The sequence below is a fragment of the Stegastes partitus genome, unplaced genomic scaffold, assembly GCF_000690725.1.
Source record: "Stegastes partitus isolate 25-593 unplaced genomic scaffold, Stegastes_partitus-1.0.2 Scaffold230, whole genome shotgun sequence".
Classification (NCBI taxonomy): domain Eukaryota; kingdom Metazoa; phylum Chordata; class Actinopteri; family Pomacentridae; genus Stegastes; species Stegastes partitus.
This window is the reverse complement of record NW_007577961.1, coordinates 246,721-262,362: the sequence shown is the minus strand read 5'-3', so window position 1 is coordinate 262,362 and position 15,642 is coordinate 246,721. Positions and strand designations below refer to the sequence as shown.

Below are 15,642 nucleotides of genomic sequence, written 5' to 3'. Positions count from 1 at the left end.
GCAGAATGACGCCCCGCTATGTGTGAAGGGCTTAATAAAGCTGGCAGACATGATCACGTTGTCAGACACATCCATCCAGAGCTGTCTGAAGCAATTTTTTAGCTCACAAATGATGGAGTTGCTGACATTCAAGTGTCTGTTTACGGTCCTAACTGGCATCCAAGCATGTCAACAGCCCGTTCTCATCTTTGTTGCCATCTGTGGCATCGAGTCATTTGAATAAAGCTGCATTTTAAGTTGGCCTTTTGTAGTCACTGGTCACACTATCTGATCATTGTCCTTAAAAGCCACACCTGACCGGAGTATTGATTAACTCACCGGTTGAGAATCTGTCACCATTTGAAGAGCTCGATTTTTTCCGCACCGTTGCCTAAATTTAACGAAAGAAATTTGATTTTTGAACTTTTTTCCAAAGTCAGAAGAGAAACCCTTTTGCATGCTGCGTCTATATCTTTAGTTCCATTTACCTATCCAAGCCAAGGTCTCTTTTTTTTGACATGGAGGCATAAAAGCATCAAATCTCTACTGATGGTCTAAATCAGACCTTGGATTTGTGTTCCCAGAGGCCCTGCGATTGATTAATGTTCCTGTGTTCATTTAAAACCCATCAACAGAGGACACTTAAGCAGCAGGGTGATGAATGTAGAACTGCACATCCAATGCCCTCCATTTCACATGTCCCTAAAAGCAGCTGCCCCCGTTCTGCGACGACAATATCAATAACTTGTTGCTCTCTCTTCACACAGGTCACTGGTTTTCAGTGTGATTCTTCAGGAGTCCTGCTGCTCCATTAAATCAGGAACATCTGGTTGCCAGGTGAACACAATTAAATTCCTGTCTGGGCAGAAAATTAGCGATTCCCCTTGTTTTGAATCTCTTGGACGAAGACTGAATGCAAATGTGCGAGAACACTGCAATTAATCCAAAACACACCATTTGGATTAATTAGCTGAAAATCATCCAAATATTTTGAAAAGCAAGTGTGAAAAATTTAAAAACTCTCACAGTCACCAATAATCATAATCACCATGTTCCCTTCAGTAAGTATAATAAATTAGACATAACTTACCAACAAGAGCTTCTGCATTTACAGGAAAACACATTACACACTGAAGCAAGTTAAATAACATCTACATAAACATCGTAAACACATTTTGAAATAGGTTTGACAAATGTATATCACTAGAACCATTCACAAAGGAAAGAAGAGCCTACAGAAAGCGATTTGCATGCAAAGCTTTGGGCCCTCTCCAGTGACAAAGATACTCAGGATCAGACCGTTCAAGTCAAATTCTGAATCACGAGCACCATGAAGCAGAGGTGCGCATTATGTGTTCATATTCTACAGGCATTTGAAATTGTCTACACCTCATACAGCGGTGGGAGGCTGTCCACCATTACGACCATTAAGAGTCAGCCGTCTTAAGGAGCGTGTCCTGAACGAGCCCTCTGGGTGGAAAGATTCCGGCTTATCCTCGCAACGGAAAACCATGAGGAAGCCATTTCTGTAGTTCTTATTCATCCACCCGTACAGGAGAGGATTGGCAAAAGTGGAACACATAGCCACGATATGGAACACAGTGTATATCAGTTTATACTCCTTGAACCGGAGCACCAAGTCCAGGTCGCTGGCCAACTGAAACACATGAAACGGCAGCCAGCAGATCGCAAACACCACCACCACCAGTGCCAGCATCTTTGTGGTTTTTTTGCGGCGATTGATGCTGTCGTTGCGGTTTGATGGGCTGACGTGATTCTTCAGTTTGACCCAGATGCAAATGTAAGCGTAGCTGATGATGGCTAAAGGAATAATGTACTGTAGGAGCAGCATTGAGAGGCTGTAGATGACTCCGTCCCTGTTGGTCCCGTGAGGCCATTTCTCAGAGCACACGGCTATACGCAGGTTGATGGAGGGGATCTCTTCGTTGCGGTACTCTCTGAAGATGGCAAGGGGAGCCGCCAGGATGGCAGACACTGTCCAGGTGAACGCCATGATGAGGAAGCTGGAGTGCCACGTGAGGCGTCGACCGAGGTGGAAGACGATGCAGCGGTAGCGTTCCAGAGCGATAACAGTCAGAGTCAGGATGGACACGTGCACACTCAGGGCCTGGGCAAAGGGCACCATGTGGCACAGCACGGCCCCAAACTTCCACTCGTCCAGCAGAGTGTAAACCAGAGTGAAAGGCAAGCAGAGGGTGTTCACGAGAAGGTCTGCCAGGGCCAGGTTAGCTATGAAGAAGTTGGTCACCGTTCGCATGTTTCTGTAGCGAATGATCATGTAGATGACGAGAGCGTTCCCCAGCAGGCCCAGCAGGATGATCAGGGAATAGGCTGTGATCAGGGTGATCTGGACCCCGAGGTGCTTGGTGATGTCGGTGTGAAAACCCGGCGGGCGTAAACCCATGCTGTCGTTGAGCAGAGCCGAGGGATCGGTGTCACCAGCCTCCCCTTCTCCTGTGCTGTTGGACATGTCTGGAGGGCTCATTTTAGCAGGAGATGCTCAAAGGATGTGCCAACACCTGAGCAGAGGAAGAATAAAATGAAAACAGCTCTTCGAGACAAGTCGGAGAGAAGACGATTTCCAACAAATGACAGTGATTTAGTCAAAGTGTTTATTTATTTATTTAGCACTTTTCTCTCCAATTTGCACCGCTGATTTGCTTTTCTAGTCACTTGAGCGATGCAACACGGATCAGTCTTCCTGTCCTTTTCTAAACACCGTGATAAAACAGTGAAATTAATCGTGCTGTTAAGGGGGCACGATCCCTCACTGGCTTCCCATTGTCAAATATTACCAGTTGTGCTGGAAATCTGATCTCTTTGGACGTGGGTCAGTGCTTGAACCACTTTTATTACACCCTTTAACCCTTTTGCGCCCCTTTCATGGACCACAAATTACCCTCCATCATAGACATGAGCTGTAGATGTTCCCACCAGCATGTTAAGATAGACAACTTAGCAGCATTACTGTTTCGATTATTATGTACAGGAAACCATGTCATATATTTTCAGGGTCATTGCCTCATCAGCAAAACTGCAAGAGCTCTGACTAAAATTTCAACTTTGTAATGGACTTGAACAGAAAAGAGCTGATACACAAGAGTTTCATTAATCACTTTACACCACCCTGACTGAGTAGCTTGCATGCAAATGTTACACTGATATTAAAACTGTCAAGTATTTAGCTAGAAAAGCAATGAAACATTGCAATTTAGAAGATAAGAGAGTTCTCTCATGCATGCAGCCTAATTATCTGAACAACTGTCCACGATTGCATTGAGGAGGTGGATGTTCTGAAAAGGTCAAGAAAATGAAATTTCATCATCAGTAACAGATGATGATCAATAGAAAATCAGCTCTCTTTTCACAGATTTGTTCCAACCTCTATTTAAAAACTTCTTTATCCATGATCTACAGGTAGCATTCTTGGTTGTTTTTGCACCTTTTCCAAGAGATGTGATCACCTGTGTCATTATACTGGTGAAAGGAAAATGACGGTGGAAGCGATGCGACCAGGAGGAGTCAGCAAGTTCATTCTACATCATTAGAGCTGCAGAGTGTTGGTATGCACAGTCTGGATCTCATAAAGGGGACATTGTGTCATATGCTTTGTATGAAACAACACTATTTCAATGTGAAAAGAAATTTGGTGGTTCATTCCATTGTAGTTTTTGCCTATTTGTCAATGGAACACTGAGAGCTCCCGCCGAACCGAGAAAGTACGTTTGGTCATGGCATGGATAACAACCACTGCCACTGTTTGACTCTTGAATAATGGCAAAGTCTCTGCATTCTTGTTAAGCAGCTGAATTCTAATTGCATCGAGCGCCATTAAACCCAGCGAGATGCTTTCAGCATATCCACGGCATTGTGATTTTAAGGGATTTACTTTTTCGTAATAAAAACTGGACACTTGTGGCTTCCTCACTGGCTTGAACTGACAGTGCACATTTTTGTGACTTTGCACTTTTTCTTTATGGGATCACTGAGACAAACCAGGACACCGTTAAGTGAGAGGTCATCTCTTTGGTGACAGACACTCTTTGGTTGCTCTGGGGATCCAGCCCATTTCTTGACAAACCACTGGAAAGACTATAGCTTGCTGGCGTCATTGCTTTTCAAGGATCTTGCTCAGATTGAACTTGTGGAGTGCAGCAGAATGTGCAGTGATGTTATAATTAAACTGCATAGGCACTGGATCGCAGCAAAAGCAGATCTCCTGCTGACCTAGAGCCAGAACAACAAGTGTGCAAATGTGTGTGTGTGGCCTCTAAGTTACTGCGCAATCCCCTGAACATAAAAAAAAAAAAAAAAACACTTTGGGTAGAGGATGAAAAATATCAGGTGTGAGGCCTAAAAGAGAGGAAAGAATGAAGGACACTGAACACACTGTGTGCCAAGAGGATTATTATAATCTATAGGGACCACAGAAAATGTGTTCATGACAGCTAAAGTGTAGCAGTGCCAATAACACAAAAAGCATGTACACTCTCTCTGGAGCCTCTGTCACCAGATCACACAGCTGCACAGGAGCACGCAGCGTGGATTCATCAGGCAGGCTGCAGGCGACATTTGTACTTTACAAAACATCAGCAATTTGTCAGGGCACCTTTTTTCTTTTGATCAGCGATCGCAGGCTGATCAATTTGCACCATACACCTCCAAGAAAAAATAATTAAATCCACAATTAATCCGGATTCTAGCGAGCGAGAGAGAGAGTGAGAAAAAAAACGCACTGCCATCAGATTATGATGAGACAACTCACTGCTAATCAACTATGCATTGATGCGTAATTTGTGCCCATTTGTTCAACTTACTCAGCATTCAAATATCTCCAAATGCGCTTTCACAGCTTCCTCAACCGACCAGACAGGTGCAAAAATCGTTTGTCTCCATCATAAATATCCCCCTGTAATTTGGACACTTCTTCGCCCTGGTTCTTTACAGGTTTTTTCCAAATTACGCACCTATAACACTTATAATAACTACAGGTTACGCTCTCCACTAAAGAACAGATCATTTCTTCTTCTGCACCTCAGGGATACATTTTATTTTTTTGTCATTAAAAAAAATAAAAAAACACCCTCGCAATATTGATTTAAAGTACAAATGAGCGCTAATGGACTTACCTTTTCCCCGTATCTCTTTCTGCAAACCAGTCTTCACCCGAGAGTGGCATGAAACAAGTGGGAAAAATCCCGAAGCTCCTCCCAGCCTGTAGCGCCTAGTGCGCATCTTGTGGCTCGACTGTGCGTTCAGGTTTACAGGATTCAGTGCGAGCGTCCACATCTGTGCCAGGGACCGTCACTGGAGATGTGCGCAGGGACTCCGCTTTGAAGATCACTTTTTTTTTTTTTTTTTTTTAAAGTGGGGCATCTGTGTTTTTTCATTTCAACTGCGTTACACAGTGAAGAGATGTAGCTGGGTATCACAGAATGTCCTTTCAAAGTGCCACGGCAGACTGAGTTGATTGCATTTTGCAGTTTGATTTGCATTTATGGTTCACCTTCTCTCAAGGAAAGCATTGCACATTCTTCCTCTGAGTTGTTTTTTCCCCTCAACTTATTTACGTGTACAAATTGAAATGGACTTTGGAACGATGCAGGGCTGTAAAGCAAATCCTTATATTGCTTTATTCGATTCTCCACATCCCTATCGCTAATTTCTGCTCTCAAATGAACAACAAAAGTGCCCTGTGACATATACAATTTCATTATGGAGCAAGCCAGTGTTTGTTAAACTGCATGAAATCGCATTTAGTTGATTTCCCCGGAAAACAATAAAGACACAAACCTCTGATAATCTCATCTGTGTGAGCTCCCATGACTTGTTTAGACAGATGAAAGCTGTTATTGAATGTTATTTTTAGCTGAAAACTGCGCCCATGCAGGCACAAGTGTGAGATGTATTGAATTGTACTACATTTGAATAGTTTGGTGAGGAATTTCAATCAATATTTTAGTATTCAGAGTGTGTCGTTCACCTGAATAAATTCAATTCTTGTGTGGTTCGAATGAACGGGGTCATATTGTTGTGTGCCTGCAGCCATTTCTCTTTCATGTAATGTAACAATGCTAGAAGGGGTTTCTGAAAAGAATGCTGGATGTCATGAAATTTCTCAGGGCTGATTCTACTATGTTGTTAACAATATGCACTTTGCATTAAAGACGACCTCCGAGGAAAGTGAAGTAAATTTACCTTGGAGGAAATGCGATTCACAGCCTTGAAATATATTGAACTAATAGAAGAACTTGCAGCACTTGACTGTTTGAAATGAGGCAGCCTGACCAGATGCAATGACATTTAACAAAGCAGCCTATAAGTCAAGTTGAAGACCTTTTCCATCCACCAGGAGAGTGTCATGTACGTCTTCCCTTGTGACTTATTTCTGTATTTCCTCGGGAGCTGCTGAGAGTTGCTTTCAGACCAAATTTAGTGTCCAGGCAGCAGCAGCACTGTACGAGATCCTTGAATCTTTTCAGCGGGACTTTATTTGATCATGGAATAATTGGTGCCTTGATTGCCTCAGAAACAGAGATTAGCCTTATTGATTTGAGGCAAGCTACCTCTCCGCCTCAATTTATTCTTTCAATTATGAGAGCCGTCCCCCGGCCTCCACATGCACTGGGTCGCTCTGCAGTCAAGGTTGACAATTCTCTCGGTGAGCCTGACTTGTTTGCATCACTAATGACAAACTCTCTAATCTCTAACAGCTTACAGAAAAGTGGGGAGGAAGTTTCGCAGTGTGGTTGAGCAGCAAATTCTCATTTAGCTTCACTGTGTACCTCCTTGTTTCATGAGTGTCTTTGCTGCTGCTGCGTCTTTAACCTACCTGGACTCGTGTCAATCTTCATGTTCCCTGTTTGTGAGCTCTTTAGGATTCACCTCCACACGGCTGAGGTTGCTGCACTTACTGCCCTCCATCTGATGGCCTGCCTCTGTCCAGCTCCTCTGAGAGCTCTGGTGCCACTGATCTGATGACACAATCACAGACTGTGGCGTCCTCACGTCGCACAGCGTGTGTTGTTCCTGCATCTGTCCGCCTGTCTTTCCGTGCAGACACTGTGAATTTATGAATGTGGAAGTTAAGGTCACGCAGTCGGAGAAAATCTCATTCCAGTCAGTTTCCTTTTGCGCTGGCTGTTTCTCACGGTGGTTACACTTCATGGTTGTGTAATGCAAATAACGGCTTTTAATTCCCCAGTGATAAAAAATATTGATTTGTAATGATGGAGAGTCTGTGAAGTTTGTAAATTGGATTCCGATGGTAAACATTTACGCGGGAGGTTCTCATTATACCTCCCGGTGAACTTGGCTTTTATGCTAAGACTTGGTCAATATGTGAAGGATGGTGAAGCCGTTCCTGTTTCTCTCTCTTTCTCAAGGCAACATTTCTGTATCCAGCCCATTAAACCAGCATTTAAATCTCACATTATTTGTATTCATAGCATATGTCGCCACAAGGTATTTCACATAGTCAGGTGAAGCCCCTAGAAATTGTAGATTAGTTCAATACATCTCCTGCAGAACCAGGTCGAGGGCAGCTGCCTGCCTCAACCAGTTGGGATGAGGGTGAATGGGTGAGAGAAAAGAATAGCAAATAGAAATTAGACAAAAAAAAGAAAAAGAAAAACAGAGGCCAGTAAGCACAGATTAGAGATGTGCAGCTTTTACCACACCAAGATGAACTCCTCTGTATTGTTTCAAAACTTCAGAGCGAATGTACATTCTGCAGTTACTGTAGAAACAAGTGTAGAAAAACATCATTTTAATCCACTGATCAAGTGAACATCAAGTTCACTCGTAACAGAAAGCACCTACCTAGCCTGTGACATCCATTGTATGAAGTCTTCTGAAGCTTTAAAGATGTCTTTCAAAAGTCTGAAAAAATGACCCTGAGCATGGTTCTCTTGCTTTGAGCTTGGAAAATGTTCAGCAATCTGTTCAGCAAATTGTTACAGTGTGGGCATGTAAGATGTGATCGTATCCTTGATTGGGGGCACAGCGCTTTTACTGGTCTGTAAAAAAGAAAAAAGAAAAATCTCATAGTGGATAAAAAAAAACAAAAAACAAGCAAAATGAATTTAAAGCAAGACTGTAACGTGTTAATGAAGTGTGAATAGTGCAACATGCCGCAGACCGTGTTCATCGTTGATGCTGAATTCTAACAGGAGGATGTCGATAAAGCACGAGCTAAAGTCACCCTGGTAACATTTTAAAAAGGAAAATAGGGCAAAAGGTTAAGTCATAAACCTTTGCACAGTTTCTTGACATTCTGAATTATTTAATCATCTCGGGCGCGTGACTGAGTTTGCAGCTGGTAGACAGTTTCACATGAAGAGAAGTTAACAGAATGAAAAGGCGGAATCACTGCCCACCTGCTGCTTTTAGAGCTTGTATATTAAACCTATTCATCACCGTTGGGAGACTGTTCCATATATTTAATTTATGTAACTTTAATTAAACAGTGCGATGGCTGAAATGTTCCTACACGAGTGTGTTACTGTAGGTAGATCACTGTTGTTTTTCTGATGACTGCTTGTACGAGGTTTTAGGGACTCTAAAGGAACCGTTCAGTCAGTTTTATTAACATAGTCACTAAGTTAAAAGTGGTACAGTTGTATTTATACAGAATAACATTTATACTACTACAATAATAATAATTAGAGTGGTTAATGGGTGATATATAACCGAGTAAAAGGGGGTCAAACCAACCCAGCATGTGTTCTATTTTTATTTATTTATTCATTTTTTTAACCCAGCAGTTTTTGAAGTGTAGTCTCACTGCTTTATTATTCAAAAAGAAAAGAAAGAAGACTCTGGTAAATATGCCAACTTTATGAAAGTACTGCATAAATTACTGGAGAATGCTGGCAACCCAATGTAATCATTTTATGTTAAGGGATTACAAGGGATTGAGCGTGTCTTTGCCAGAATTACATCATTATAACAAGAATTTGAAGACATGGCCTGGAAGCTGCAGTATTGTATTGTAGCAAATGTATTATTTAGAATAAGAAAAAAAATGTGGTGGCAATTTCCCTAAGGAGTGAGGTTTGGACTTGATATCTTATTCAAATTTCCCTGCTTGTGGAAAAACACAAAGAACAAAGTGAAGAGGCCTGAATGATAATTAGCGCCAATTTTCAACTGTGCAGAAGATGAAAAGTGAAACAGTGAACAAGTGGAGGACACCAAGATGTCATGTGTGTTTACAAGCTGCTGTTTGTGGTGAAACACGAGGACCAATCACAGGTGGGGACTGCAGTCTGCACATGCGCAGAGCACTCGTACGTCCTGTTCCCAAACAGCGGCAGCCAGAGAGGGATCAGAGAGCAGCGGGAGCAACTTTCAAGTGTTTGCCTTCAATTTTCCAACACAACAGACGACGTAAGTTCATCAAACAGCTCCCCAAGTGTTTATTATAGTTAATTAGTTGGTAAAATTAGCTGTTTGTGTTGTGTAGCCGTTCGCAGCTAAACGCTAGCAAGCTTCAGGCAGTGTTGAAAAAAAACAACAACAACAAACAAACCACAACGCCCACCAGCAGCTAGCTTACAGCCCCGTGATCCGTCAGCTGATGTCCACTGTTGGTCACCGCGATTTGCAATGTGGTTATAACAAGTAGGTTCAGACATGACTGCAGCTTTTAGCACCTTTGTGTTATCAGTGTTGGAGATCAAAGTGCAGCTGGGTCTAAATTTAGACACTGAAGAGCTAATTTAAAGTGAATGTATTTCTTTGTTCTTTAGTGTGTTTCAGCAGCTGACTGAACAAGCAGATCCAGCAAGAAAGGGAGAACATCCCTCCCTGTTTCACTCCAGAGGTCTTGCTTTCACTTCCTCAGTGTGGACGGACTTCAAGGAAACCACAAGCCTGCATCATGGCTGCTGCTGCTGCTGTTTCTGCTCCATCCACCAAAGGCAGCCTGAGAGAGGACCTGACGTGTGCCATATGCTGCGACCTGTTCAGGGAGCCCGTCATGTTGGCCTGCATGCATCATTTCTGCAGACCTTGCATCTCCAGGTACTGGAGAGGAACGCAGGGGCCTGTAACCTGCCCGCAGTGCCGCAAGGAGTTCAGCTCCAAGCAGTTTCAGACTAACTACCTCGTGGCAGCCATGGTGGAGAAGGTCCGGGCCACCACCTCGGACACTTACATCAAGAGCCTAGAGGTGAGTTCACTGATTTTTATCTCACTTCGGCTGTATATGTAACCAATATCCTGCTGGCTGTCTTCCATGCATGTACTCTGGGTCATCATTAGCTGTTTGGTAATCTTATACAAATAATAATTATGCTCTAAAGTAAATCGATCGATTGCTTATGAGCACTCTGTGACATTTATATAGCTTCAGTGCAGTTGTAGTCAATGTTTCGCTTCACATCTGTGTTTCTGTCACCGTGGCTCCACGCTGGCCTGCTTGAATTGCTCGGGCCAAAGTTCTCTCTCCACTCCCTTTTATGTCGCTTTGTATGACAGGATATTAAGCCTAAGCACAGCAGGGGCACCAACGTGGACTCCAGAATAATTAAACCACCTTCATGTTATTAAATATGTTGAAGAAATTTTACTCATAGTCCTCATGTGAAGTTTGCTGTAGTGGGTGTTTATTAGTATTCCGGTATACGGTGGACTCACCAACACAGAGCATGAGTCTGTGAAGGTGGACCGACCTTGAACATATGCAGAGTCACACATTTATAGGGTAAGTCAGACGGCCTGTATGTAAATACAGAAGTGAATAGAGGTAAATTAACATACAGCTGCTAATCAAATGACCGGACGTTAGGGGGGACAATGAATCAGAGGTGATGGAATCGGAGTTCTGATAGCATACAGTTGTTAATCAAATGACCGGAGGTAAGGGGGACAATGAACAACAGGGGGTGGAATCGGGTGTCTGTGACAGGAGGTGGGAAAAAACATGACAAAAGGTGATGGGAAAACACATGGCAACAGTGGTGTGTGACCATCAAAATAAAAGACAATGACATTCTTCATCAAAGACAATCCAAAGTAGCTGTAATAAACTATAACTCTGTCATGCTTGTGCTGTATAATTGTTTTGTTTTTTTATATACTGGGAAATACGCTTATCTGCTTTCTTGCTAAAAGTTAGATAAGAAAAGCAATATCTCCAGGAAGTAAGAGGTCAGCAGCTTGCTAGCATAACATAGCATGAAGACCAGAAACAGTCTGATGAGCTCTCTGATTATGAAACCCACCTACCTATAAAGATTGTTTATAACTTTCTGCATCTTTTTTTCATTTAATTGGTGCAAAAGCTGAAGAAGTTCAACAGCAAGCTGCAGTGCTATAGGGGCGTATGTACTGGACTAGTTCTTGGAAGGGCACAGTGACTTCCTGCACTCTGCGCTGGTTGCCTGGCAACCTCATGGTCACTACAAAACACATCAGGAAGGCACACGCACGCAAAACAACACGCTTATTATAATGTTCCTTCAATATTCCTTCAAGGCTGTATTTTGTGCTGCGAGATTGCATTAGATTATAAGCCACTGTAGACATTTTTCCCCCTCCAAGTGTTTGCATAACTTGCATAAAATATCAGAAATACCTTTTGAATTTAGTGCAGTTTAATTAAGCAACACAACAAAGTGCGCCCTCAGAACGTCAGAGTCAACACACAAACAGGGACAATATAAGTGAAAACAGAACACTTCAAGGCGGTCGCTGTTGCTTCAGGGCTGTTTTTTTTCTGGTCTTTCAGGGTTACACACTTCTCCAGTTGTTAATGAGTTCTTTGACTCTCGGCACAGTTTCCCTTTGTTCTAATGTTTCTCACTGATTTGATTTCCCTACTGCTTTACAGAAACAACTGAAAGAGACGTTGGAGAGCCATCTTCTGAGGAAAGAGGACTTCAACAACAGCATTCGCAGAGACAAAGAAAAAATGAATATCATAAAGGTACACTCATGTGGAGATGCAAAGGGATGGCAGCACTTAGAAGACCAGAATACCCATGTGCCTCCCTAATGGCTGTTTGCAGTATATCACTGTGCTTATTTAGTGCTGTTTGCTGTTGTGGTAAGTGACAGTTTGCGCTTTGATAGGTAAAGCGTAATGGCCTTGCACTTGGAGGCACGAACGCCTTTCAAAGCTGATTTAATTGTATATCAAATATACATCGTAAGTCTTTGCGCCAATGTAATCTCATTCTTTCAACAACTCCTCTATATGTGCCTCAGTGGACAGATGCATTAAACTACGTGACAAACTGTGCTCTGGCAGAGGCGACAGAAACAAAAACACATTTAAAGTGCACGAGACAGATGGGAGATAAGAGCTTGTCTTTAGCTGTTCACGCTGGGCTGAGATGATGAAAAGGAAATCGTTGCCTGCTTAAACACTCTGTACACTCTCCTGTTTGACACATAGACCTTTGATGCTAATTGTAGCTTCATTACCCAAGTTTGTCTCTCTCTAGATGTGTGTGCTTTTGCAAGTTCGTCGCAGGTTTCATGGAAACGAGTCACTTGGCAACCTAAGTAACTCTTAGAGATGGGTCAATAAAATCGTGGCGCTACATAGAAAATACTGCGCTGTGTCCTCCGTCCGTAACGTGAACTCTTCCTGCTCGCCTTAGAGAGTCGGGGCAGATCTGCAGGCTCGTGTCAAAGGGGATTTCAGAGCCCTCCATCAGATCCTGCATGATGAGGAAACCTGCATGCTGGAGCAGCTGAGGAGAGAGCAGGAGGAGGAGCTGGAGAAGGTCCAGCGCCACCTAGAGGCCGTGGAGGTGGCCCAAAGGGAGCTGGAGGACAATTTGAAGGCGCTGCAGCAGGCCAGCGCCGCCACCGAGGACATTGTGCTGACCGAGGTGAGGGCAGAGTGAAAATTCAGCCGCTGTGTTTTCAATGGCATTGGTGCCAATTAGACATCTTTTGTAAGCTCAGGGCCTCATGATACAAACCACACAACTGATTGTATCATACCGCAGCTATAATAGCGGCAGCAGCTGGAGTAGTTACTTACTTTGAAATGAGAGTGCGTACATAACAAAACGATAGTTTCTTACATCTGTGTAGACTGAGTCATTCAGGTCATGGTAAAGTGCTTCATTAGTAGCCTCTCATCTTTACTGTCTTCTATGGAGGCACAAACACGTTGAATCACTCTGTGCTGCACTCTGAGTCCGACAAACAAAGTGCTTCGAAGCTTTTCTTGAGGAAAAATGGAGGTGAATGTTAAGTGGTTTGATGAGAATTTGCCTCAAAGTAGCTGTTAGTTTGACAATATGTGCACTACATGTAAACCTGAAGTAAAACCCAGAGTGTAATCTAATTTGTGACTTTTATATCTATTTTAAACAAGCTGTTAATGATATTTTTCTTTGATTTTTTTCCCTCCCTTCTCACCAGCTCCCACAGCTGAGGTAAGTGTTCATTTCAGTGATAAGACTAATTAATTGCTTGTAGCATCGTTGCACCTGTCATTTGCTTTGTGATTCCTACTTCATTTATTTAACCAAACACATTTTTGCTCTTTATTTTTTTTTTTTTTTTTTTGCACAGACCATGCGTGCAGGTGGATATCGCTCCAGAGTTTGACATAAATGCCTTCAGCAACAAATACATGGCCCCGTTACAGTACATCGCATGGAGGAGGATGTTCAAATCTTTGAAGCCAGGTAATTTCCCCTCCGATGTGCTTCATTAGACACATAAAGACTCGCGCAGGAAAATGCTTCTGCCTCAACAATGGCAGTAATTACGGGAAAATGAAGGGAGTGATGAATAAAGACGTTGAAGTGGCAACACAATGACAGAGTGACACCACTGCTCCTCTGAAAGGATGTATTTTATTTTAAAAGCTGAACTTTATTACCGCCGACGTTATCATTTAATGAATGGTTTTCCCCCCTAAAGGTCCTTCCCCATTAACATTTGATGTCGACACGGCGCACCCGAGCATCCACGTCTCCAGGGACAAAAGCTTGGCGGTCGAATGCGACGTCATGAACCACCATCTGAACCACGGCAAGCGCTTCACTCAGTGCGTCAACATTCTGGCCTCGCAGAGCTTCCAGTCGGGTCGGCACTACTGGGAGGTGGACGTGGGCTACAACCCCAAGTGGGACCTGGGCGTCGCCTCCGAGGCAGTGGACCGGCACGCCCGGATCAAGCTGAGCCCCGAAACCGGCTACTGGACTCTGCGGCTGCGCAACGGGAACGATTACTCCGCCGGGACGCAACCGTGGACGAGGCTGCAGCTCGGATCGTCCCCGCAGAGGATCGGCGTTTTCTTAGACTGCGACGAGAGGAAGGTGTCCTTCTACAACGCAGACGACATGAGTCTGCTGTACTCCTTCGCCAGCGGGCCGAGGGGGAAGGCGTTCCCCTTCTTCAGCCCCTGCATTAGTGACAGCAGCCACAAACCGCAGCCTTTAAAACTCCTCCACTATCCTCCTGTCGCACTTTCTGGCTAAAATGGCTGCAATCAGTGCTTTCCATTCATATATTGACCAAAGATTGTTGCCATGTAAAAGGCTGCACTTCCATTGTGTGCCATATCATAAAAGTTTAAATCACGAGTCTCTTCTCATATCTTCTGTATATCTACAACTAGATGCTTTTCTATTTTCTATCTGGAATTAATCTTACAAGCCTTGAAATGAGCCCATTCAGTTCTTCCAATCATTCTACAGAGGCTCATTCAGCGTGCAGGACCAATCAGCCGAAATACATTACAACACCATTTTCCATTTTATGATTTTTGAGTGCATCAACAAATATCTGTAATAGATGGAGATAGTCGACATCTCAAGTGACTAAATGAATAATTATCTCTCATCTAGTGAGACTGTCCTGCAGCTCACTTGTAAGTTGAAGGTTTTTTTTTTTAATCAGCAATAAAGAAATTGCACACTTCACTGTGAGATTTGACACTTGATTAAATGGTTCTTTATGTTTTATACACGACTCTCAAAAGTTTCACCTGTTTCTTTGTGATTTCTGATTATGGATCTATCAGACGTAACTTTTTGATTTTGTCTCTGTTTTTCTTTTGATCAGTTAAATGTGCCTGATTTTTTTTGTTTCAGTAGCCTTCGATCTATGCAGTACATTTCACATTGTTGTCGTTGCATGATGTAGATTTAGTCACATAATTTTTAAATCACTTCCTGATATAAAAAAAACCCTGTAAAACCTGCTGATGCAAACAATAAACTGTATCAGATTTTCATTCTTAAACAAACGCTGTCTTTGATTTTTTTTCTCCCTGCAGCTGTGACACTGCAGACTTCAATGACTTGTGCAGCTTTAAAGTCGACCCTACTTGAAATTATCAAGGATGTTATTAAGCATCATCAAAGCCGAACAGACAACTGTGAGCGCTCCGGTTGATGGGAGTCCAAAAGCCATTTAACAGGAGAGGCAGCGGAGGGTTGTTGACTCCTGCTGCACCTGGACTGGGACTTTTTGAATGCATGAGCCATCTCTGACACTTAAACGGCAAGAATAGGCGGCTGCTCGGTTATCTTCACAAACACACAAGAGCACTGACGTCCTGTTTCCTCCCGCCAGGTGAAAGGTCAGATAAACAGAGTGACAGTGGGGTTGCCTCTGGGCTTTTTGACAGGTCTCAGGGGCAGGCTAAGGCAGGATGCGGCTGCC

General features: G+C 43.2%; 2 protein-coding genes across 4 annotated transcripts; one reads left to right on the top strand and one right to left on the bottom strand.

The window, feature by feature from the left end:
* Positions 1-1,369: 1,369 nt before the first annotated feature.
* npy7r (neuropeptide Y receptor Y7) lies at positions 1,370-2,485 on the bottom strand. Its single transcript, XM_008281337.1, has one exon. It carries the CDS (start codon positions 2,483-2,485, stop codon positions 1,370-1,372), a length of 1,116 nt encoding a protein of 371 aa, XP_008279559.1.
* Positions 2,486-9,304: 6,819 nt separating this feature from the next.
* trim105 (tripartite motif containing 105) lies at positions 9,305-15,219 on the top strand. Of its 3 annotated transcripts, none has more exons than XM_008281335.1 (7): positions 9,305-9,390; positions 9,763-10,174; positions 11,837-11,932; positions 12,612-12,845; positions 13,387-13,400; positions 13,540-13,655; positions 13,894-15,219. In XM_008281335.1, the coding sequence occupies exons 2-7, from the start codon at positions 9,884-9,886 to the stop codon at positions 14,451-14,453; spliced, it is 1,311 nt and encodes a 436-aa protein (XP_008279557.1). In that variant the 5' UTR covers positions 9,305-9,390; positions 9,763-9,883; the 3' UTR covers positions 14,454-15,219. The 3 variants fall into 3 exon arrangements, with proteins under 3 accessions (XP_008279557.1, XP_008279556.1, XP_008279558.1); XM_008281334.1 differs by having other exon boundaries at positions 9,753-10,174; XM_008281336.1 differs by having other exon boundaries at positions 9,307-9,390; positions 9,766-10,174.
* The last annotated feature ends 423 nt before the right edge of the window (positions 15,220-15,642 follow it).